Here is a 26,885-nt window from a genome sequence, read left to right on the forward strand (position 1 = left end):
TTATTTATTTAACAGTTTATTGCAGATTATAGTACAGCCTTGCGATTCTGTAACCTCCTTATCAGAATGCCAAATCAAAAAATGACTGCTTCACGACTGATTTGAGCGCGACCGCCGCTACGGAAACCGCTGTAAGAGTTCGAAAAGTGAGTTACAGAATCGCACGGCTGTAGTTTAATTGTAACCACACATGACAAAAGTGCGTTTAGTGCATCAATACAATAAACTATGTTTGGGCAATCCAGTACCTACGCTATCACCACCAGCGTGCTGTCGGGTCTCTAGTGCCATTCTCTTATCTCATTATCGAAAAGTAATCACTCCATACCTGTGTAAGCTAATATTGTTGGCTTCTATGAAATAAACTGAATACGAAAGGCACTATGCCTAAAATTGTCGTCAAACACATCGTGAAATATTATTTTCAAGTAAGTATTAAATTAGTAAGAAAAAGGAATAAAATAAAGATGTTATTACCGATCAAAAAATAATTAAATTTACATTAATTTTGTATTTTGCACTTTAAAAAAATCTATTTGCTTCGTTGTGTACCAAATATTAAAATTATCCAAACACGTGAGTAAATTGTACAGTAACTATGACATAAGATGTTATGAGAGCTAAGAAATGTAAGGGCAGGCGAATATTAATAGAGATGAGGCGAAACACGACTAATTCAAATGGACGCACTTCAAGTAGCATTAAGGAATCTTCTGTTTTGGTGAGTATCTTGTCATCTGCATTGTAAAAAAATTAAAATAAATTATTAAGGGATTAAAAATAATATTGGTAGACATTTTAGGCTAATCAAATTTGTGCCGTGCCATGGTAATAAGACGTGATCGTAATTTTTATTGTATAGAAATATTGCAATAATTAAATCTGGGCCTCGGATTCAATCTATTCTATTTCATTGATCATTTATAGGGAAGTAGTTTCTTTATACTGTTTACCATTCTATATACACAGCTATTTTCAGGACATACGCAATGATTATCTTCAAAGAAGTAAATATAAATTATGCAATAATAAAATAAATATAGTGATTCACGAAACGGCCTTTGTGGTGGAAGTTTGCCCCTACATAATAGACCAGGTAGTGCCTTCAGTAGTGATCTAAGAGTTACCAAACGAAAAAGATAATAATAGTGATTATTATTCATTTGCGGAATATAGTGTAGGTACTACGAAACGTAGATATAGAACAGGAAATTAGCAGATGTCTTGATACAAACTAAAATATAATATAGTAATATTAATTACCTGAGCTCAGTGTGTATATTTCTGTTAATAGCAGCTTTATTTTGTCAACTTCACTTCTTGTAAGCTCAATCAAAACACAAGGGTAGAAGAAAATGATTATGTGGTAAAGAGCTTCAGCTACCATGTAAGAATTAACCTACAACAAAATTATTCTACGAGTCAATAGAGTCATAAACTGTGAATAAAATTATGATAAGTAAATCAATGTTTAACTATGACCCTAATTGGTGCATTTTGTCAAATCCTAGTAAAATAATATTTCTGTATACAGCAATTTGATTAGTTTTTGACGTGACAACGTCTTATAATTCGATGGAGCCGGCTGCACGCACGAAAAAACATGACTCATGCTTCGTTACCTCGCTCTGAGGCGTTACCTCGCTCTGAGGCGTTCCATTTAAAATTGACATAATTGTATTTATGCGTACAAATAAATGTAACTTGATCAATTTAATTGTGATTTCCATTTACCTCCTTCTCTATATCCATACAAAATACCTATCAAACAAATAAAATTCATTTTTTTTTTTTAAAATGCTACCATCCCATCAATATTTTTTTATGACGTTGTCACGTTCAACTATCGTCAGTAAATCGACTTTACAGGCAACCGATTTTTTTTTAATTATTTGATTTAGGCAGTATACTGCCTTACGATTTCTGACCGTTTTTGAACACTCAAATAACTGAGAGACAAATTTAAAAATTAAACTGTGCCTAATTAAACTAGTCATAGTACATTCTCAGTTAAATCGTCTGTACAAATATAGCATATCCTTATCCTGATGAATAATAATTACATATATAGTTAGTATTGCTAGTGTAGACTAGACTAGTAGTGCAGGTGTTAATACAGAAACATTTTTATAACTCCCATTTTATAAATATTAAATAGAATATACACCCGCGTGGTGGTGGCTCCATGGGAAAATAGTTAGTTTGATTCTCAATGAATGGTTGATCAACTATTAAACTGTTAAACCGAGAGAAATATCAGCAAAACATATGCACAAACTCGTATGGGAAAAAAGTATATTTACATATAATTATAATGATTTTTAAAATAACACTAGGTGTCTATTTGAGCGAAATTAAATCAAAACAATCATCTTGAATTTATTTATCTACAAATACCTCTCTTGTGGGGGCGTAGACGATTCCAACCGTGGTTAACAGTACATAGATAAATGCAAAGGAAAAATTCCAAAATATCTGAAAAGATAAAATACCATAAGAAGTTACCAATTCCCCATTTTTATACCTTAATAAACGTTAATATATCTAAATCAAACGACAACGATATACCTTATGTATACAAATAATATATGTATTGTATTGATTTTCTATGAGTCTATGCAAAGATTTAATCATCAAAATTTTTTATATAAGATAATATTACTTTTACATAATCACATACATATACCGTTTCAAAGAGCCGGTTCTAACAGGGATGCTACTATTCGCCACTAAAGGGGAATCAAATACCACATCAATGAAATAGAAATAGAAATAAGGAATAGAATAATGTTTCGAAGTAAGGTCTTGTGGTCGACACCAACTGCTATAAAACTACGCAAGCGTAGTAACTGTTACTTGAACCCTACCATCGGATATGCATCCATGAGTTTTAAATAAGCATAAAACAAATAAAACATATTTACCAAAGTCTTGAATGTTAATCCCAAAGAATTAAGACTGTCCAAAATACCAATGTAGCCATAAATAACTCTTTGAATATCATGCGTTTGCAAATTTGATACAAGTTTTTTTCCCTTAAATGATTTATCTTGGAATGTCATCCTCAAAGTTCTCATATAGATCCATATCCATTCAAATGTCAAGTTTCGAATGAAATCATTAAAAATAATTCCGAATGTAACCAAATACCATGTAATAAAACAAACTATATATTTACTATTAAAATCCAACGAGAAACGCTGTTTAAAACCGATATAATAACTCCATCCAATAAAGGATTTCTTAAACAAAAGTATCAAAAAGACAGAAACAGTTATAGACATTGATAGTTTGATTTTACGCCATCTCATTTGACACTCCAACTTACGCAATTTTCTATGACAATAATGTAGGACATTACCACCCACTAATGACAATATTACAGCTAGAGAATAATCTATAAGATTAAACAAGTCTATTGAAAATAAATAAAAGTTTATTTGCTGTTGCATGCTTTTCAATCTACCGTATAAAACATTAACAATCAAAATTGCCATAATAATCCGAAAAACAGTGTTCCACTTTCTTTTTTTAAAAAAATCGGTGTAAAATCCACATAGGTATTGCAATATAAAAATCGTTTTAAGGAATTTTGATGTTTTTATCATTTTGTATTTGGTAAACAAGTCTTTACTCCAACACTTTTAACGGAAATAAAGGAATCATCGCTTTGAACATTTTCACTATAATTACCTTTCTCCATACTCTATCATTATTGGCCATATAGTAATGACATTTATCAATATATAAGGTACAGTGAAATTAGTCTCGAGAAATTTTTGCATATGTAGTGGTGTGTATATTACTCAGATCTTAGAGCGCGTTTCCACTATATCGTTCTGGCCTATACAAAAATGTTTCGATATCCTAACATTACTATTTAATATTATACTTATCCCTAGCAACACTCTGATTTTTGTTATCAATAAAAACAAGTTTTTATTTAAAAAAAAAGGTTTTGACTTTATAAAAAAAAGGTGTGTGCGCGATTCACACACGATAGAAGTGAAACTTCAAAGAGGAGAGACCGATATATATTTTTTTTTCCTTTCATCTAGGTTTTTAAAACTCCGGGGGGTCTACGGGGGGGTCAAAATTTATTTTTGGCCTAGGACGCACCGTTTCCGAGATATTTCAATCTAAAGCAAAAAATCGTCACTTGATAGTGGAAAGTGGAAACACGCACAAAACCAGAATAAACCAGTTTACGCTGTCCGCAGGTGCCACGTGCAGTCCGGCGTCAGTCGCTTGGTACTGTTAGAACATAAAGCACACATTTCATTCAAAAATTATAATTATTACGTTAATTGTTAAATTTTGTATTTGTTGATTGTTGTTATTGTTTGTTATTATTGTTATAATATTTGTTGAAGTGTTTAATTTGTGTGTAAGTGTTGCAACTTTATATTGTTAATTAAAAATGGCTCCAGTGTTAAAACATGGTCGAGGCAAGCCTTTGACTTCTCAAACTAAAGAAGTTTTGTACTGTTTGTACAAATATTTCGAAAATGAGTGTAATAACAACCCGAGCAGTATTATGACTCCCACTCAATTAGTTGCTAAATCAACGGGAATTTCAATAGCATCCGTCAGAAAGGTAGTATCAGAAAGCAAATGTCGACCTTCAGATCAGGAAGTAACATTTAAATCTCCTAAAAAGAAACCGAATCGTAAACCTACAATAGTAATCGATAACTTTGATCAGCAAGTTATCAGAAGAACAATTCATGACTTCCACATCACAAATAAAGAAATTCCCACTTTGAAAACTTTGCACGCAAAATTAAAAGAAGATATCGATTATAAAGGTTGTGTCAGCACGTTACGAAAACACGTCATGTCATTAGGTTTTAATTGGAAGCAAACAGAAGATAACCGGAAACTTCTTATGGAAAAACACGAAATTAGATACTTGCGAATTAATTATTTGATGAAAATTGCTGAATATCGTGAACAACGCCGACCAATTGTTTACACCGACGAAACATATATACATACATCACATACCCTCTCGAAATCTTGGTCAGATGGAAGCACTTCAGGTTTGAAGCAACATATATCGAAAGGCAACCGCTTAATCATTGTTCATGCCGGTGGTATGGATGGCTTTATACCAAATGCATTGCTTATGTTTAAAGCCAACCAAAAAAGTGGAGATTACCACGACAATATGAACTATGACAACTATTCAAGGTGGATTCAAACTCAATTAATACCCAACTTACAACCAAATAGTGTTGTTGTTGTTGACAACGCACCATATCATAACTCAATACAAAATCCTGCACCGAATAGTAATTCTAGAAAACAGCAAATGATTGACTGGCTGACATTGCGAAACATTGAGCATTCATCCACGTTGCTTAAGCCTCAATTATATGAACTGATTCTGCAAAACAAGGCGAGATTTGTAGAGTACAAGATAGACGAAATATTACGACAGCACGGTCATACTGTGCTGCGTTTACCACCATACCATCCGGAGTTTAATCCTATAGAAAATATATGGGGGATAGTGAAAACATATGTCGCAAAAAAGAATGTCGCAATGAATATGAAGGTTATAATGTCATTAGCTGAAGAAAAAATGAACGCCATAACTGTAGAGGAATGGAGAAAAGTTTGTCTGCATGCTATTGAGGAGGAAAACAAATATCAGGGTAGAGACGCAGCTTTAGACACAATATCAGAACGAATCATAATTAATTTAAATAATTCATCTGATGAAAGCGAGGATGGGGATGATTGTGATATGCCTGGGGTTGATGAATTATTAGAATAAAACATTTATGGCCGGAGAACACCTAATTCATACACGTCTTCACTGAAGTGAAAACCGGCATTCACTGCTTGTAATATTTGGAACTGGCTTATCTGCCTCATACAGTTCCATAGATTACAATGCAGTGGATACACATTTTCACGTCCGTATTAGTACGTAGTGCGTATGCGTAGACGTGTACGCATTTGGTGTGCTCCAGCCACAAACGTATATTACCTTTAAAAAAATAAAAACTAAAAATAAAATGTTGTTTTTTTTTTTATTTGCTGACCATACACTACTACAAACGCAAAAATTTCTCCAAGCTAATTTACCTGTACACCTTTACTAAGTAGTTGTTGTGGCTTGCATTCACGGCAGAACCACTAAAGTGATATGTAATAATTTGTTTATTTACGTTAACGGTAAGTTGTTTAAACCTACGGTTATCATTTATACCTAACCATCAAATAGATAAGGGAAAACTTTTCCAGCCGTCTTACAGGTTGCAGAAAATAAATACTTCATTTATGGGCCTAAGTATACGCTGCTATAACATGATTCCTAGTGAAATATTGGAACTGCCTTTAAACAGATTCAAAACACATATCAAAAAAACCTTAATGGGTAAAGGTTACTACACAGTCAATGACTACCTGGAAGATAAAAACGCTTGGCAATAGTTCTAATTATATTCTTATAATTTGATTCGTTATCTTTGAAGTGTTATGAATACGTGTGTAATGGTGAATGTGGTAATTCACAGAACAGATTTTTTTTTTTTACTTATGTAACTTTAATGACGTTGTGGTTTATGACATTTTCCTTTGAATAATTGTAATGTAAAGGGAGGGCAAAACTTGCTGAGTTTCTTGCCCGTTCTTCTCAGAACAAGGCCTCCTGGTAGTTTTGCGAACGGATGGCGTAGTCTTGCTCTTTCGTGAATTTTGTAAACGTTGCTGACATTCATAAGTATGCTCTAAGAAGCATCTAAATTGAATAAACGTATTTTGATTTGATTTGATTTGATTTGATACAAATAAAGTTTTAAGGAAGTAACTGTTACATAGGTTGGAAATATTTATAACTTTTTCATCAAACAACCTTTGCTTCCATAATAATAATAAAGTTACGTAACATTACACAATAAACATTACAACTAATTCTTACTCTTATTTAGTATATAACATCTAACATCCGCAATTGAAACACATTTCTTGAGGAAAATTTAAATAGTGTACACGTTTATAATTTTTATTTCAGTAAAATGGATTTTACTGGCAAAGTAGTACTTATAACTGGAGCTAGTTCGGGTTTCGGTGCCACCACTGCTGTATATTTTGCAAAACTGTCCGCTAAACTAGCACTTGTTGGGCGAAATGAAAAAAACCTGTTAGAGACAGTCGCAATGTGTGAAAAGGAAAAAGGTTTTAAGCCTTTAGCTATTGTTGCGGATATTACGAAGGAAGCCGATGTGGAAAGAATTATAAAAGAAACATTAGACCACTTCAAGCAACTGGACGTGTTAGTCAATAATTCTGGAATTTCAAAAAGCGGTGGAATCAAATCTCTAACTATGGAATCATATGATACTGTAATGAACACCAATGTACGAGGTACCTTCTATCTCACATCATTAGCAGTACCACATCTGATAAAGACAAAAGGAAATATCGTTACAGTATCAAGTATAACTTCATCGCAGTCTATACCAAATATGACAGTATACACAATGTCAAAGGCTGCGCTGGATCAGTTTACCAGAAATCTCGCTGTAGAATTAGGACCAGATGGTGTACGAGCAAACTGCGTTAATCCAGGTTTAGCTAAAACTAATATAGTTAGTCGAATGGGCTATACGGACGATCAGTGTAATGCATTATTTGAAAAAATGGTAAAGGAAACACCTTTGGGAAGATTAACTGAACCCATTGATGTGGCTGCTTTAATTAGTTTTCTAGCAAGTGATCTGGCTAAAAGTATTACCGGTGCCACACATTCAATCGACGCAGGAAGGTATTTGTAAAACTATTAAATTTCACTTGCCCGGGGATGATATTTAAGGAATGACATACCGTTTCTTATAGAACTTTAATACAGTTACAGTTTACAATATCTAAATAATATATAAATATATATTAATAACATTTTCTTTTTATGTTTAAAGAAATGCTTGTATTTTGGATGTTTGCCTTGTATTTATATAAACTCTCTTACTTCAACAATGTATCAGAATAATAATAATGTCCTATATTTTATTATAATAAACATATGTATTATATTGCGACGTGTTTATTTAATTACAAACAAACTTAACAGCAGTATCATTGCTTTTTCAAAATATACTCCTGCCCTGCGATTCTGTAACTCACTTCACGAACTCACACAGCGGTTTTCGCATCGGCGGTCTCTCTTAAATCAGTCGTGAAGCAGTCATTTTATGATTTGGCATTCTGATAAACAATAAAGTACAAGCTCCCACCTTTTCAGAATGCCAAATCATAAAATGACTGCTTCACGACTGATTTGAGAGCGACCGCCGATGCGAAAACCGCTGTGTGAGTTCGTGAAGTGAGTTACAGAATCGCAGGGCAGGACATCAAATTGCTGAAATATGTATATCAAAATTTATAATAACTAATGTATAATATATGTAAATCTTGATTTACTTATGGCAAAATCATGAGCATGAAGGTAAAGAGAATTTATGAACTATTATGTAAATATTTTATATTTTATTCAAAATAATTTATTGAAATCTCAACTGACGACTCAAGCGACGTAAATTTGAGATTTTAAATTTAAAAATGCCACGTGTTTTTATTATAGAATAAATAAATTGATATAATTAAATTTATAATCTGTTAGACCCCTTGGTTAAATTAACACGTACTTAAAGTCGTACAATAAGGCAAGCGCTGACTCAAGACCATTCTCAGAGTGTTTCAATAAATTGTCACCAAGAATGATGGAGGTACTGTTATTATTTTAAAAAATTAGATTTAAAAAAAATCTTTTTTGAAGTGAAACTTCCGTAGTAGACCAGGGTAGATAGCCTTAGAAAAAAAATAAAAAGTGAAAAAAATAATAGTAGGATGAAACCTATTGGAAAGGGAGGAGAATATTATAAAAATTAAAGGAAAAATAATTTACGGGCGATCTGAGGTCGGGAAGGGGTAAGGTTTATCTCGATTTCCGGCAAAACTAAAAGTCCTATGGAAATAAACAAATGGCAAAGTTGTAGGTAATATAAAGATCTAAAACTTTTATATTTACACATTTTTCACATAACCTCAAAATTTATGTGAAAAATTCAAAAAACCAAGTTTTGGTTTTTAATTTTTATCTTTTACAAAATTTATTTTTTCCCACGAAATTTGGTGAAAACTTACCTTTTTATGTCTTTAATACGCTGTAATTTATTTGATTTGAAATAATAATTTTTTCACCTTATTTTGAATTAATATCGAAAAAGCACCCTAATTTTCAATGGAAAATTCACCCGTCAAAATATCAGCTTTTTTTAAAAAGTTGGTGTGCTTTCAGTTCGTTGAAATCTCTACTTTTCTATGGTAAAAAATATATATAATATATATATTACTTTAGTAAATCTTCTCAGAAAATGCAAAAAATCGTATGCAGTAACGCCCAGACCCGTCATCCCCTTCCCTACTTTTAGTCCCTAAAATTGTCCTAATTTAAGATATACAGCTATCCGAATAAAACAAAGTTCACTGATGCGTCAACTTTTTCCCTTAAAATAAAATGGAAATAATCCGTATCCAGCCCATACGTGGCCAGGTACAACGACGACAGGTGGTCAGAAATACATGTTGAAATGGCCCCGGGACCCAAACGGGACCTCAAAATGCACGCCTTTTGTCAGATGAACAGACGAAATTACGATGATGGCGAGTAAAAATGTGTAGACATAGGAAAAAATTGAAAATTTAAATAGATCTGAAATCCTTGAAAGAATATACATATCCGTGTAAAAATACATAAAAGTTTTAATTTTGATTACTTTGTGTTAATTTCTCGTGTTGTATGTGTCGCTATTTGAATGGAATAAAATGACTCCCCCTCCCGTATGTCAAATCTAATACGTACCTAATGAGTCTCGACTTTAAATTTAAAATTTTAAGTTCTCCAAAATAAACCTTCCATTCTTTAAAGCCTGGCAATGTGATCTAATTAATCAATGTGAACCTGTCTATATGGTCAAAAAATTGCTTTTGATTCTATCTTAAGTACGTATACGTAGTAACTGCAAGTAAGAAATAAAATGTTTCTGCATTTCTTTAATACTTAAATGTTGATTATAGTTTAGGTACAGTACTTAATTGTAATATTCTTATAAACAAACCACACATGAACACAGTGCGTTAAGTGCATCAATACAATAAACTATGTACAGGAATGGAGTACCAACGCTATCGCCACCAGTGAGCTGTCGGGAACATTGTTGGCATCCATGAAAAAAACGGAACACGAAGGACCCTACACCATTCAAAGTCTTAATTCACTAGGAAATAGATTAACCAAGAAAATAATTTAATTTACATTGATTTTGTATATTACATTTAAAATAAAAATATATATAAAATATCTTACATTGTGTACCAATTATTAAAATTATCCAAACACGTGAGTAAATTGTACAGTAACTATGACATAAGATGTTATGAGAGCTAAGAAATGTAAGGGCAGGCGAATATTAATAGAGATGAGGCGAAACACGACTAATTCAAATGGACGCACTTCAAGTATCAATATGGCATCTTCGGTTTTGGCGAGTAGCTTGTCATCTGAATTGTAAAAAAAATCAAATTAATTATCAAGCGATTACCACATCCTTCTGATGGGTAGGGAGGCGTGGCTTAAGGGGGTTGCGCAAGTCGCTGTGATCCCCCCAAAGCAAGTTTGGTGGACTAACCTTCTCGAGGTTGCCGACCCTATTCTTGGTCTAATACCCTATGTATTAAAATAAATAAAATAATAAATAAAAAGCCTTTATTGTTGTTAACAAGTTTTACACAGAGTAGTTTCGTGTGCCTAAAATTACTTATGACTACTATCTAAAAAAACACATTTTGACTATTAACTAGAGTTTAACTAATATACTAACAATTTTTAATATTTATTGACTATCGGCAAACGGTAGTTCGGATACAACTTGTCTTCCGACAAAGGCCTCCTCTAAAGCTCTCCAGTCTTTTCTCATTTTTGCGGTGCGAGTCCATGTTGAACCCGCTATTTTCTTAACGTCATCCTCCCATCTCTTAGCCTGTCTTCCTCTATGTCTCTTTCCGTCTAAAGGGTACCATTCTGTGATAAGTATTGTCCATTTTTCTTGCTTTTCTCTCATCATATGCCCTGTCCACCTCCACTTCAGCTGTTTGTATGTTGTGTATGCATTCTTAAACTTGGTTTTACTTTTGATGTCTATTAATTTTTCTCGGTCTTTTCTTTTGACACCTATTGTACTTCTTTCTATGCTGTTTTGACAAACTTTAATTTTATTTGCTAGATGTTCTGTCAATGCCCAAGTTTGACACCCGTATAGTAAACATGGTAGAATGCACATATTAAATACCTTCCTCTTTTCTTTCCTAGGCATATCTTTGTTCTTCATCACTTCACTGAGTGACCAATATCTTTTCCAAGTATTGGTAACTCTTCTTTCAATCTCTTTTTCCATGCAGCCTTCAGTAGATATTAGCTGTCCTAAGTATACATATTCCTGTACGTACTCTATTTGCTCATTGTTTACTTTTATCGTGTCTGTTTGTGATGAGTTTGTCATGATTTTTGTTTTATTTAAATTCATCGATAGTCCAGCTTTGTCACTTACATCTGCTAGCTGTTGCAGCATCATTTCTAGTGATCTTGAATTTTCCGAGAATAATATTAAGTCGTCTGCAAAGCGTAGGTGGCTCAAGTTTTCACCGTTTATGTTTAGTCCCTCATTTGTCCACTCTAGGTTCCTAAATATTATTTCCAAAACGGCAGAAAATAATTTGGGTGAGATAGGGTCTCCTTGGCGTACACCTCTCATGATAGGGAATTCTTCGCCTATAGTTTCTAACTTAACTTGCGCAGTACTCTTGGTGTATACATTACGAAGTAATCGTATGTATTTTGTTTGTATACCCTGTATTTTTAGTGCATCCCAGATATATCCGTGTTCTAGTGTGTCGAATGCTTTATTGAAATCGACAAACCCTAGGTAGTAGCTTTTGTTGTATTCTTTATATTTTTGTAATATTTGTCTAAGGGTGTGTATATGATCTATGGTTGAAAAGTTTCGACGGAATCCAGCTTGTTCTTTGGGCTGATTCTCTTCAAGAATATTTGTAATCCTCAATAGTATAATTTTAGAAAATACCTTATAAATATTAGACATTAAGCTTATGGGCCTGTAATTTGATATATCTCCTTTGTCACCTTTTTTGTGTAGTAATATAATTGTAGATTTAGTCCAATCCTCTGGAATATTTTCCGTTTTAATAATTTCGTTAAATATATTTGTAAGCATCGGACCAATTACTGGTGATGTAATTTTCAGTATTTCATTTGTTATGAGGTCTGATCCTGGAGCTTTATCATTCTTTTGTGTACTAATTGCTTTTATGGTTTCTTCGTTTAGTATTTCAGGTATTTCCTCTTCATCGGTAGATGCATCATATTCTCTTACCACTTGTCCCAACTTTTGACTTTGATATAAATTTCGATAAAATTCTGTAGCAGCTTTTAGTATCTCGGGTCTCTTTTCTGTAATTTTACCATCCTTCTTTTTTATATTTAGTATCCAATCCTTTTTTCGATTTAGTTCTTTCAGTGCCTTTTTTATTCCTCCGGTTTTTTCTATATAATTCTTCATAGTATTAGATCGTTTCGTTTTTCTTTCGTTCCGTAGTTCTTTGCTTATACTTTTGCTTATTTCTGCGATTTTTCGACGGTTGTCTTTAGTTTTCTTTTCTTGTAGTAGTTCCTTACGTTTCAGTAGTAGTTGTTTACTTTTGAGTGAGACTTTCTTCTTGCTGTTTGTGTTTACTTTTCTAGGTATAGTTTTTAGTTGGTTTAGTAGTTTGTTGTATTTTTCTTGTATTGATACGCCTTCTTTACTGTCCATTGATATTTGTAAATTATTAAGTAGGACTTCTGGTTCGCCTTTGTATTGAATAACTGCGTATTTATTATGAAATCGTCTTGTTTTTTAGGGCGTATCCCTGTCAGTGTAGCTCGAACCATTCTATGGTCTGTATTAAAATTTAAGTTATGTATGACCGACACATCTTTGAATATTTTTCTATTGTTAGTCATAATAATTTCGATTTCGTTCTTATAAAGGCCGTTCGGTGAGATCCATGTCCATTTATTTCTTAATTTCTTTTTATAAAAGCTATTTAGGATACTTAGTCTGTTTTGTAATGAAAAATTGACTAACCTTGTTCCATTTTTGCTTCTAGTTCCCCGTAGCTTCCTATACTAAGTTCTTCTCCGATATTTTGTGTACCGATTTGGCCATTAAAATCTCCCATTATTATGACGTTTTTATATGCAGTTTCAATTGTATTTTGGAGGTCTTCGTAAAATTTCTCGATTTTTGTTATGTCTTCCTTTTTGATAGATTCCGTCGGTGAATACGCCTGGATAATGGACCAATCTTCTTCTTTTTCTATATTAAGTTTAATGTTAAGAATTGCGATACGTTCAGTTATTCCCCTTATTTCTTCTATTTTGTTTATAAGATGTCTTTTAATCATGAATCCTATTCCATACATACCCGGCGTCTCTCCTTTATGATATAATATATACTTTCCATGGTCTTCTATATGTTCTCCAAATCTTCTCATTTCGCTGATCCCTATAATATCCCATTTTATTTCTTGTATAGCTAGTTCAAGTTCTTCAAGTTTTTCGGGTGTTCTAAGAGATCGACAGTTGATGGTTGCTATTTGAATATCATTCGTTTTCTTTTTAGTGTGAGTATTGACGTTGACGTTATTTTTAACCTTTAGAGGGTCGTGGTCATTTTCCCCCACGATGACCAGTCGGCTTGGGGGAGCGTGGTGTTTTGTACTTGTGTTGTTTATGTTATAGGTATGTCGTGTTTTCCGTTTACCGATATTCAATTGTTATTGCTTATTATCTAATGAGTTTGAGGGGAGGGAATTGCTTCTAGTTCGCATTAAATCAAAAGCATTTAATCTGTTGGCGTTCGATGGCATGAAGGTTTGTTGTTTCCTTGGTTGATTATTATTTTCTGGTGATGTTGATGTTTCTCTTCTCCGTTTTCCATTGCTTGTATTACTTTTTCCTTTTATTATTATTTTATCGAATTTTAAGTATGCGATATTTCCTTTCTTTCTCTCCTCTATAAGTTGTGGCTGCAGTGTTTTCCTTTTCTCCAGCACTTCCTTAGTATAATCTTCTGAAATGTATACATCTTTAAGATTTTTCTTCATTTTCATTATTTCGTTCTTTTTCCATTCATTCACGAAAGATACCAAGGTAGGTCTTGACTTATCACCTGCTTTTCCAATGCGATAGATGTTATTCACATCGTGATCTTCAATATTTATGCTTAAGTCGGTTTTAAGAACTTTTTTCACTTTTTGTAGTAGTTCTAGGTTAGAGTTTTCGTCCTCTTTTATACCAAAAACTATTAAATTATTTTGTTTCTTAGCTCTTTTTAAGGTTTCCAGGTCTTTCTCGACGTTTTCTAATTTTGTTTTTAGGATTTTATTTTCTGCTATGATAGGTTGTAACTTTTCATCCATTCTCTCCATTATTTTGTTAGTTATAGAAGTTTGTAGCTCCGTGGTTTGTTTTTGCATTTCATTTTTCACTTTGTCAAATAAAAGTTGAAATTGACCATCCATTTTGTGTTGTTAAAAAATTATAGTATAGGAAATATAAAGAATTCCGAAATTGCACAGTAACAAATGCTCCTTCAATAATGTGACAGTACAAATGTCACTGCAATAAATGCTCTTTACAGTAATTTCTACGTATTTACCTCGAACTTTATTTGGTATTATGTTTAAGCAACACGGTCGTAGATACAAAATAACCACGTAGAAAGTTAAGCAAATTTTTCTTTCTCACTTCACTTGCTTATATTTTATTGTTCACGTTTTTTTTTTTAGTCACCAACACAATAACACTTTTGAAAAGTAGATTTTTTGTATTTATTCCGTTGTCCACAAAGTAACTATCTTTTCCAGGGATAGATATTCCGCTGATATTGTTTAATTATTACTTTTTATAGTATATTTTTACCATTAACTATATTTAATTGACTTTTTTTTGTGGACTCGATGCAAACGTTACGACTACCCTATTTTTTTTTTTACCCTATGTATTAGACGTAACTAAAACCACCAGGCGAACTATTGCACGGATGGAGAGATCATGTCCTTGCGAGTTCATCGTCCGAAAAGAAAGAACGGTAGATAGTGAATGACCTCCCGCGTGTTTGTGCCGTGCGCGGGGACCCGTACGGGGGGATGAAGGAATCCTGGGGGTTGAGTGGCGTAGTGCGGCGGTTACAGTTGTGCGCTACACACAACACACCTCTTCGGTTTGGATTTCTCCTCACACGGGAGGCCGAGGTTTAGCTAACCACGGTCAATCGGCTATGGTATCCCATAAGCGGGCTGCCGAGCGAGAGTCAGGATGTGGGGGGGGGCCGTTGGCGTGGTACAGGACTCGGGGTGAGTTTGCGTCATCGTCTCGTGATGCGAACAGCTCCATATTTCCTTGCTGCGTGCGGATGCGTCTGCCTCTCCACGTGCTGGCTCTATACCGAAGGAGTAGCTCTGACGTCGCTTGCTGAGCAAGGGGCGTCCCCGACTTGAGGGCTCCGTGGCGGGTGGACCGCTCCAACGGTGAATTTATACCATACCACCTCATGGATAAAGAGGCTAAACAACATAACCAACATAAGGCTGCATCCTCGGATGCGCCTAAAACCAACAAACCCAGGGTTGCGTCTTTGGACGTGTCGCGGTGCAAGTCACCAATGACACGATACTCTGATGCCCCTGTCTCACACTCGGATGCACCCATACGGGCAGCGTCGGGACTTCAAAGGAGAGGGAAGCGGCTGGGGATGCGCCAAACCGGGCTGTATCCCAGACCGTACCCCCCTCGATGGAACCCCAAATACCACCGCACAAGGATGTGACCACTGTTGCGGCCAGGTTGACTGCGTCGGTCGAGCCAAAGACAGCAACTCCGGATGATGCTGTATAAATATAGTGAGTCAAGAAACGGCGTTTGTGTTCGAATTTTGCCCCTACATAATAGACCGGGTACTGCCTTTAGTAGTCATCTAAGAGTTACCCAATGAAATAGATAATAATAGTGATTAATATTATACATTTGCGAAATATAGTGTAGGTACTACAAAACATAGATATAGGACAGGAAATTAGCAGATGTCTTGATACAAACTAAAATATAATATAGTAATATTAATTACCTGAGCTTAGTGTGTATATTTCTGTTAATAGCAGCTTAATTTTGTCAACTTCACTTCTTGTAAGCTCAATCAAAACACAAGGGTAGAAAAAAATGATTATGTGGTAAAGAGCTTCAGCTACCATGTAAGAATTAACCTACAACAAAATTATTCTACGAGTGAACAGAGTCAAAATCTATTAATATAATAATGATAAGTAAATAAATGTTTAAGTATGACCCTAATTGGTACATTTTGTCAAATCCTAGTAAAATAATATTGCCATCTAATCTTTATAAGTAACTGAGAGACCGTTTAAATTTTATAAAAGTCTAACGATCATAGTTTGTAAAACCTTCTGTATAACTAGCATATCTTGATTCTGATAAACAATAATTGCATGTATAGTTAGTATTGCTAGTGTAGACAATAGGTGTTAATACAGAAACTTTTAATAACTCCCATTTTATAAATATTAAATAGAATATACACCCGCGTGGTGGTGGCTCCATGGTGAAATGGTTAGTTTGATTCTCAATAAATGGCTGATGAACTATTAACAGTTAAACCGAAAAAAATACCAGCAAAAAAGTATGGGAAATATGTATCTTTACATTACTAAAATAACACTAGGTGTCAATTTGAGCGACATTTAAGGATCAAAACAAACATTCTCCATGAATTTATTACTTTACTTTAATACCTCTTTGTTGGGGGTGTAGACGATTCCAACAGTGGTTATCAGTATATAGATAAATGCGAAGGAAAAATTCCAAAATATCTGAAAAGAAAAAATACCATAAGAACTTACCAATTCCCAAACATCGTTTTATATCTTAATAAATGGTTATATATCTATACCAAACGACATCATAATTGTAAACATATTTGTATAGGTACATAAGGTGTTTTTCTATGCAAAGATTTAACGAATCAAAATTTCTTATCTATACATATAAATAAAAATGCATGGCAAAATATGTTGCTAAGCGCAAAAGCGGCTAGACCAATTAAAGTATTTTTTTATTTATTTTTTCCGTAAACTCTGAGGCAAGTTTTTATAAAGAGAAACATTGGAAACATAAAAAAATACATAATTTTATGTAGTACTGAGGTGTTTATTCCGAAATAGAGAACATTCTCTATGGGATAGCATAGCAAAATGTTCCACGTCATGTTGGTACGTAGCTACTAAAATGTTAGGCTAAGTAAAAAATCATATTAAGGCGAAACGATGTTCGCGGGCGCAGCTAGTATAAGATAATATTACTTTTACATAATCATATTTATGAAACGGTTCTAACAAGGATACTACTATTCGCTACTAGAGGGGAATCAAATAAATCATTAATATAAATAGAAATAAGGAATTGAATAACTGCTATAAAAGCCAGCGTATAACAGTTACATAAACCCTACTATCGGAAATGCATCAATGAGTTTAATATAAGCATAAAACAAATAAGACATATTTACCAAAATCTTAAATGTTAATCCCATAGAATTAAGACTGTCCAAAATACCAATGTAGCTAAAAATAACTCTTTGAATGTCATCCGTTTGCAAATTTGATACAAGTTTTTTTCCCTTAAATGATTTATGTTGGAATGTCTTCCTCAACGTTCTCATATAGATCCAGATCCATTCAAACGTCAAGTTTCTAATGAAATCGTTAAAAATAATTCCGAATTTAACCAAATACCATGTAATAAAACCAACTAAATCTTTAATATTATAATCCAATGAAAAACGCTCTTTGAAACTGTTATAATAACCCCATCCTATAAAGGATTTCGCAAAGAAAAGTATCAAAAAAATTGAAACAGTTATAGACATTGATAGATTGATTTTACGCCATCTCATTTTACACTCCAACTTACGCAATTTTCTATGACAATAATGTAGGACATTACCACCCACTAAGGACAATATTACAGCTAGAGTATAATCTATATGATTAAACAAGTCTATTGAAAAAAAATACAAGCTTATTTGCTGTTGCATGCTTTTCAGACTACCATATAAAATATTAACAATCAATATTGCCATTATAATCCGAAAAACAGTGTTCAACTTTCTTCTTTTAAAAAAATCGGTGTAAAATCCACATAGTTATTGCAATATAAAAATCGTTTTAAGGAATTTTGATGTTTTTATCATTTTGTATTTGGTAAACAGGTCTTTACTCCAACACTTTAAACGTAAATAAAGCAATCATCGCTTTGAACACTTTCACTGTAATTACCCTTCCCATACTCGTATCTTTATCGGCCATATAGTAATAATATTAATCAATATGTACGGTTCACCTTTACTAAGTACTTAGTTTTTGTGGCTAGTAGTCAATATATATTAATTATTTTAATTTATTACCTACAGTCATTTAAACATAATTAAATATGAAAATTAAATCGATATGAGGTGCACGATCAATATATATACATACTTATTACTAATTCAGGATTTGACCGGTGCGGATCACAAAGCTATACTAATTTTAGACTAATAAGTCTAAATCTGGTCAATTCTCAAATTAATTATTACTATTTGATAATATTATGTAATAATTTGTTTATTTACTTTAACCGTTAGTTGTTTAAACCTACGGATATAATCATACCTAACCATCAAATAGATACAAAAAATGTAATTAAGTACTTTAACTAATGATAAAGTACAGAAAAAATACACAATAAATATTACAAATAATTCTCACATTATAGTATATAAAATCTAACTTCCGCAATTTAAACACATTTCTTGAGGAAAATTTAAATAGTGTACACGTTTATAATTTTTATTTCAGTAAAATGGATTTTACTGGCAAAGTAGTACTTATAACTGGAGCTAGTTCGGGTTTCGGTGCCACCACTGCTGTATATTTTGCAAAACTGTCCGCTAAACTAGCACTTGTTGGGCGAAATGAAAAAAACCTGTTAGAGACAGTCGCAATGTGTGAAAAGGAAAAAGGTTTTAAGCCTTTAGCTATTGTTGCAGATATTACGAAGGAAGCCGATGTGGAAAGAATTATAAAAGAAACATTAGACCACTTCAAGCAACTGGACGTGTTAGTCAATAATTCTGGAATTTCAAAAAGCGGTGGAATCAAAACTACAACTCTGGAATCATATGATATTGTTATGAACACCAATGTTCGAGGTACCTTCTATCTCACATCATTAGCAGTACCACATCTGATAAAGACAAAAGGAAATATCGTTACAGTATCAAGTATAACTTCATCGCAGGCTATCCCAAACATGACAGTATACACAATGTCAAAGGCTGCGCTGGATCAGTTTACCAGAAATCTCGCTGTAGAATTAGGACCAGATGGTGTGCGTGCAAATTGCGTCAATCCAGGTTTAGTAGAAACCAATATAGTTAGTCGAATGGGCTATAAGGACGATCAGTGTAATGCATTATTTGAAAAAATGGTAAAGGATACACCTTTGGGAAGATTAACCGAACCCGTTGATGTGGCTGCTTTAATTAGTTTTCTAGCAAGTGATCTGGCTAAAAGTATTACCGGTGCCACACATTCAATCGACGGAGGAAGGTATTTGTAAAACTATTAAATTTCACTGCCCCGGGGATGAGATTTAAGAAATGGAAATACCCTTTCTGATACAAGTTTAATACAGTTACAGTTAACAATACCTGAATTATATAACATGTAAATATATATTAATAAAGTTTTTTATGTTCAAAAAATGCTCTCCCTTGTATTTATGTAAACACTTACTTTAACGATGTATCGAAAGGACAAGGTATAACTAATTACATTCTAGTTAGCGTCCTATATTATCTATATATATATAAAATGAAACCCGTTTTCCGTTGTCACGACATAACATGAAAACGGTTTGACCGATTTGGCCAATTCTTTTTTTATAATATTCTTTGAAGTACGAGGATGGTTCCTATGGAGAGAAAAAAGTCTATATATATTCGTAATAATACTTAAAAGTCAATTTGAACTTTAATACCATGTCATAAAGTTCAAGTGTTAGTGGAGGGGTTCCGGGAAGGTAAATTTTTATTTTTTGACATAATGTATTTGTCCCGAATAGCAGAATAAGTATTTAAAAAAAATAAAGAATCGACTGTTAGGCGATACGATGTTTGCCAGGCCAGCTAGTATCATAATAAATTTATTATATTACCACGTGCGTTTCTAATTACAAACAAACTTAACAGCAGTTTCATTCCTTTTTCAAAATATAAACTAATACTCCTGGAGCGGACATCAAATTTCATAGATATATATATATATATATATAACTATTGTATATTATCTGTAAACCCTAAGTCGTTTTCATTAATATTTATAACTAAAATTAAAAACTTACATCGAAGTTAATATTAAGAGGACAAAAATATATTTATAACTGGAATTTTAATTTTTTCCTGGTTAGCCTGGTTATTGTTTTTCAGGCATTTAGCTTTTTTTGTTTTTTTATTTATGTAATAGGAGGCAAACGGGCTGGAGGCTCACCATGATACTGCCGGCCTTTCAAAAATTGGTACGCTCTTTTCTTGAAGGATAGTATATAGATATAGAACAAATTACTACCTTACCTACTGCCTTTAAAAATGCTCAGTTGTGGAAGGACGGACGTCGAGGTGATACGGATGGTATTTTGTATTCTGCCTTGACGTCCGATAATGAAACTAAGCTGCAGGTATTAGTCCATGGTAAATGCGGTAGAAAGAAGTTACAGAGAAACCCCACATCTGTACGCAACGCTAAAAAGCTTCCATCTGTACTTTTTTATTATGGTTCTTAAGATGAACAATTATATAAATTTCCTGGATAAAGTTCTCATTATGAATTTTTTTTATTTGTGTTATACTTTAGAATGATAATTGAACTCGAAGTAAATTTCATTATTATATTACGTAAATGTTAAATATTATAGCAATAAAGCCGATACGGCTAATTTATTTCCTTATTAGCAAATTATCATTAGCGTTTATCTAAATTTTCTGGTAGATTATAAAACGCAATAAATCTTAAGCGGTATTTTTAATTTAAGTTGCATGCATTTTCTGGTACAAGAATATATTTTATTATTTGGTGGTGGTGGTGCAACAATTCTATAACATAATAATATATTATATATATATATTCTAAAGTTAAATTACATCTATGTAACTTATTGAAGCTTCCGTGCCATATAGGAGAATAGGAAAGACAAATTAGCTGTACTACCAAACTTTACCCAAGCTATCCACTGTTGATCTGGTTACTTCACAACGTATTTCATCTCCTCACCTCTTACTACTTGGCTGTTAGGAATGCTCTGAATAGCTTTATCGTTACATAGCTCCAATACCATTTTTTTTTTTTCGTGGGGAAATGCGTTACGCATACCCTCCCGCGGCACGGTTGACCTTGGTGGGGAAGGGTTATGTGGGACTCGCACAACAGTGCATACCCACTAAAACCCCACCAGCAATCGCCCGGGGCAGGACACGGTAACAGCGTAGCCTTGTCCGCATCCAGCCACGCGATCAGCCGTTAGTATCACGGTCCTCTACGGCCACAAATGATGTGGAATGGACCTTGACACAGCAAGGGCCTTTCACATCGGCCAATTCACCCTGTTTATAAAGCTGGGGGAGGTCGGGCACGATGCTTGCAGGGATGCGTCAGCATCCCTTCTTTTCGACGCATGAACCCCTGTTCCCCCGCTGGAGCAACTGCGTGCCTAGGATTACACACGGGGTTGCACGGTGCAACGGCGGCGCTGTGGTCTCCTACGGCGACGCGGGTGGGCTCCAGGATCATCGTCCCTGGCCCTCTCCGCCTCTTCCTTTTGGTGCATGACGGCTTCGAAGAATCTCTGGAAGATTTCCCACATGCCGTCACTGTCCGAGTTTGTAACTGCTACTCTCACAATGTTGCATAGCTCCAGTACCAGTATCAACTCGGTCATCTATCATCACTTTCGTCTTATCTCTTCGATCACGAAATAAATCTACTTATATTTTACTTTTAATATACTACTAGAAAATGGTGTACTTCAAAGGTCGGCAACAGACAAGTAAGCGGCCTGGCGTTTTAGGTTCTCATGAGCAGCGTCAAGCACTTTATTAAAAGTGACTCGTTTCCCTCGTGTCCAATTAGAGGAGAGTCTATGTAACTGGAAACAGGAAGGTTGGTTTATGAAATTTTTTTCCAACAGAAATTTAAATACAACTTATTTTATACTTGCCACTGCTCTTAAATTACAACGTACAAACTTGCTTCGTTATTAAACATATTGTTTGCGAATGAACGAAAAGGTATTTAACTGATTGTTTGTCCTTCAGCGTGATGTTTATTGCATTTATAACGTTAGCTAGGATGCTATATTTTCTTATTGCTCAACGAATAATAATATTTATATTAAATACTAGCTGGCCTGGCGAACATCGTAGGTACCGCCTAACAGTCGATTCTTTATTTTTTTTTTAATACTTATTCTGCTATTCGGGACACCGGTCTAGCTAGTAAGATAAAAAAAAGAAAGTTGATAATACAACAAATACATTATGTCAAAAAATAAAAATTTACCTTCCCGGAACCCCTCCACTAACACTTGAACTTTATGGTATTAAAGTTCAAATTGCCTTTAAATATTATTACGAATATTTTGTATGGGAATATAGAAAAGTATTGTTTTTAGACTTTTTCACTCATTCTTTTTTATTTTTTCTCTCCGTAAGAACCATCCTCGTACCTCAAGGAATATTATAAAAAAAGAATCAGACAAATCGGTCAAGCCGTTTTCATGTTATGTCGTGACAACGGAGAACGGGTTTCATTTTTATATACGAGTATATAGAATTCCTATTTGGACTTAAACCAAATCTTAAAAATCTGAGCCAAATTATTGGAACTTGACTTATCAGTGAATCTAGAGCCTCAAAGCATGCTACAGCAAATTTAAAATAAAAAATCTATAAAATCAATATTTATATTACTAATATTTAAGAACTTCAACTATTTTATAGAGATTTGTATTATCTTTTTTATTTTGGTATCAGTAAGTAATTAAGTAGTATCATTGTTAAGCATACAATTCAGTAATGTTCTGCATTCACGTGACGTAAAGTAAATCTTATTCATCTCTACATATTATATAATATATTTCTTTTTTTATCTACTTCAATTGTTGCGAGCTCCATAAATAGGTAAAAACAACGTTAACAAGTAGGTAAACAGACAACTTTACAACAATAACTTTGTTTACCTGAAAATAATTAAGTCGAAATGTAAACAATTAGCCAAAGACAGGGGAGAGTGGAGGAAGTAGTGCGGCGCCATTAACACGACCTTCAGAAATGAGGAGTGCTATTGAATAAGTAAATGATACAACTTTATGAGGTCAGTTATAGTTTTTAGTTAGGAAGATTAAAAGGTAAAAATCAAACCTTTTAATCTATATAAAAATTGCTTGCTTTGTATAAACTCTAAAACTATCCTCCTGCTTATTGCAAATTGAACGATTTTAAGGCAGTTTTTGCCGCGCACCACCACTATATGGAACCAGCTGCCCAGTGAAGTATCTTCGAACCAATCGACTTAGGGTCCTTCAAGAAAAGAGCGTACAAATTCTTCAAAGGCCGACCACGCCCTCGGGAGCCCTCTGGCATTGAGAGTGTCCACGGGCGACAGTATCACTTAACATTAGATGAGCTTTCTTTCTTTCTTCTTTTATTAAATATAATGTTATTTTAATGAATGCTCTCAAGACGAAGGCATCTGGTACAACTACCGTATAAACTACCGTATAAAATATTAACAATCAAAATCGCCATTGCAATCCGAAAAATAGTGTCCCACTTTCTTCTTTTAAAAAAATCGGTGAAAGGAATTTTGATGTTTTTATCATTTTGTATTTTGTAACCAAGTCATCTAATAATGATCGCTTTCAACACTTTCACTAAAATTACCTAATATATTATATTACTGAATTCTTTATTAAAAAGTTGAAAAACATAACAGTAGTAACAAAGACAGCTGGGAGCGAAACATGCATTATGTAATAGCTACTAAAATGTTAGGCTAAGTAAAAAATCATATTAAGGCGAAACGATGTTCGCGGGCGCAGCTAGTATAAGATAATATTACTTTTACATAATCATATTTATGAAACGGTTCTAACAAGGATACTACTATTCGCTACTAGAGGGGAATCAAATAAATCATTAATATAAATAGAAATAAGGAATTGAATAACTGCTATAAAAGCCAGCGTATAACAGTTACATAAACCCTACTATCGGAAATGCATCAATGAGTTTAATATAAGCATAAAACAAATAAGACATATTTACCAAAATCTTAAATGTTAATCCCATAGAATTAAGACTGTCCAAAATACCAATGTAGCTAAAAATAACTCTTTGAATGTCATCCGTTTGCAAATTTGATACAAGTTTTTTTCCCTTAAATGATTTATGTTGGAATGTCTTCCTCAACGTTCTCATATAGATCCAGATCCATTCAAACGTCAAGTTTCTAATGAAATCGTTAAAAATAATTCCGAATTTAACCAAATACCATGTAATAAAACCAACTAAATCTTTAATATTATAATCCAATGAAAAACGCTCTTTGAAACTGTTATAATAACCCCATCCTATAAAGGATTTCGCAAAGAAAAGTATCAAAAAAATTGAAACAGTTATAGACATTGATAGATTGATTTTACGCCATCTCATTTTACACTCCAACTTACGCAATTTTCTATGACAATAATGTAGGACATTACCACCCACTAAGGACAATATTACAGCTAGAGTATAATCTATATGATTAAACAAGTCTATTGAAAAAAAATACAAGCTTATTTGCTGTTGCATGCTTTTCAGACTACCATATAAAATATTAACAATCAATATTGCCATTATAATCCGAAAAACAGTGTTCAACTTTCTTCTTTTAAAAAAATCGGTGTAAAATCCACATAGTTATTGCAATATAAAAATCGTTTTAAGGAATTTTGATGTTTTTATCATTTTGTATTTGGTAAACAGGTCTTTACTCCAACACTTTAAACGTAAATAAAGCAATCATCGCTTTGAACACTTTCACTGTAATTACCCTTCCCATACTCGTATCTTTATCGGCCATATAGTAATAATATTAATCAATATGTACGGTTCACCTTTACTAAGTACTTAGTTTTTGTGGCTAGTAGTCAATATATATTAATTATTTTAATTTATTACCTACAGTCATTTAAACATAATTAAATATGAAAATTAAATCGATATGAGGTGCACGATCAATATATATACATACTTATTACTAATTCAGGATTTGACCGGTGCGGATCACAAAGCTATACTAATTTTAGACTAATAAGTCTAAATCTGGTCAATTCTCAAATTAATTATTACTATTTGATAATATTATGTAATAATTTGTTTATTTACTTTAACCGTTAGTTGTTTAAACCTACGGATATAATCATACCTAACCATCAAATAGATACAAAAAATGTAATTAAGTACTTTAACTAATGATAAAGTACAGAAAAAATACACAATAAATATTACAAATAATTCTCACATTATAGTATATAAAATCTAACTTCCGCAATTTAAACACATTTCTTGAGGAAAATTTAAATAGTGTACACGTTTATAATTTTTATTTCAGTAAAATGGATTTTACTGGCAAAGTAGTACTTATAACTGGAGCTAGTTCGGGTTTCGGTGCCACCACTGCTGTATATTTTGCAAAACTGTCCGCTAAACTAGCACTTGTTGGGCGAAATGAAAAAAACCTGTTAGAGACAGTCGCAATGTGTGAAAAGGAAAAAGGTTTTAAGCCTTTAGCTATTGTTGCAGATATTACGAAGGAAGCCGATGTGGAAAGAATTATAAAAGAAACATTAGACCACTTCAAGCAACTGGACGTGTTAGTCAATAATTCTGGAATTTCAAAAAGCGGTGGAATCAAAACTACAACTCTGGAATCATATGATATTGTTATGAACACCAATGTTCGAGGTACCTTCTATCTCACATCATTAGCAGTACCACATCTGATAAAGACAAAAGGAAATATCGTTACAGTATCAAGTATAACTTCATCGCAGGCTATCCCAAACATGACAGTATACACAATGTCAAAGGCTGCGCTGGATCAGTTTACCAGAAATCTCGCTGTAGAATTAGGACCAGATGGTGTGCGTGCAAATTGCGTCAATCCAGGTTTAGTAGAAACCAATATAGTTAGTCGAATGGGCTATAAGGACGATCAGTGTAATGCATTATTTGAAAAAATGGTAAAGGATACACCTTTGGGAAGATTAACCGAACCCGTTGATGTGGCTGCTTTAATTAGTTTTCTAGCAAGTGATCTGGCTAAAAGTATTACCGGTGCCACACATTCAATCGACGGAGGAAGGTATTTGTAAAACTATTAAATTTCACTGCCCCGGGGATGAGATTTAAGAAATGGAAATACCCTTTCTGATACAAGTTTAATACAGTTACAGTTAACAATACCTGAATTATATAACATGTAAATATATATTAATAAAGTTTTTTATGTTCAAAAAATGCTCTCCCTTGTATTTATGTAAACACTTACTTTAACGATGTATCGAAAGGACAAGGTATAACTAATTACATTCTAGTTAGCGTCCT

At 33.4% G+C, this 26,885-nt stretch overlaps 2 protein-coding genes, 1 long non-coding RNA gene and 2 pseudogenes across 3 annotated transcripts; 1 reads left to right on the forward strand and 4 right to left on the reverse strand.

Moving 5' to 3' along the window:
- Positions 1-103: 103 nt before the first annotated feature.
- On the reverse strand, positions 104-2,475 carry LOC125051870. The gene is made up of 3 exons (XR_007117361.1): positions 2,398-2,475; positions 1,264-1,399; positions 104-737 (listed from the first exon to the last, which is right to left on the reverse strand). It is a non-coding gene; the product is annotated as an uncharacterized LOC125051870 (long non-coding RNA).
- A 477-nt stretch (positions 2,476-2,952) lies between these two features.
- On the reverse strand, positions 2,953-3,618 carry LOC125051991. Its single transcript, XM_047652636.1, has 2 exons — positions 3,024-3,618; positions 2,953-2,958 (listed from the first exon to the last, which is right to left on the reverse strand). Exons 1-2 carry the CDS (start codon positions 3,606-3,608, stop codon positions 2,953-2,955), a joined length of 591 nt encoding a protein of 196 aa, XP_047508592.1. The 5' UTR covers positions 3,609-3,618.
- Positions 3,619-6,955: 3,337 nt separating this feature from the next.
- Positions 6,956-8,020, forward strand: LOC125051748 (uncharacterized oxidoreductase TM_0325-like). The gene has a single exon (XM_047652286.1). It carries the CDS (start codon positions 7,029-7,031, stop codon positions 7,785-7,787), a length of 759 nt encoding a protein of 252 aa, XP_047508242.1. The 5' UTR covers positions 6,956-7,028; the 3' UTR covers positions 7,788-8,020.
- Positions 8,021-10,390: 2,370 nt separating this feature from the next.
- On the reverse strand, positions 10,391-18,392 carry LOC125051923 (annotated as a pseudogene).
- Positions 18,393-21,952: 3,560 nt separating this feature from the next.
- LOC125051992 lies at positions 21,953-25,244 on the reverse strand (annotated as a pseudogene).
- Positions 25,245-26,885: the final 1,641 nt, after the last annotated feature.

The sequence above is a fragment of the Pieris napi genome, chromosome 8 (assembly GCF_905475465.1).
Source record: "Pieris napi chromosome 8, ilPieNapi1.2, whole genome shotgun sequence".
NCBI lineage: Eukaryota > Metazoa > Arthropoda > Insecta > Lepidoptera > Pieridae > Pieris > Pieris napi.

Coding starts and splice junctions, on each gene's coding strand:
- LOC125051991 (XM_047652636.1), bottom strand. CDS start 3,608: ATGATAAAAACATCAAAATTCCTTAAAACGATTTTTATATTGCAATAC.
- LOC125051748 (XM_047652286.1), top strand. CDS start 7,029: ATGGATTTTACTGGCAAAGTAGTACTTATAACTGGAGCTAGTTCGGGT.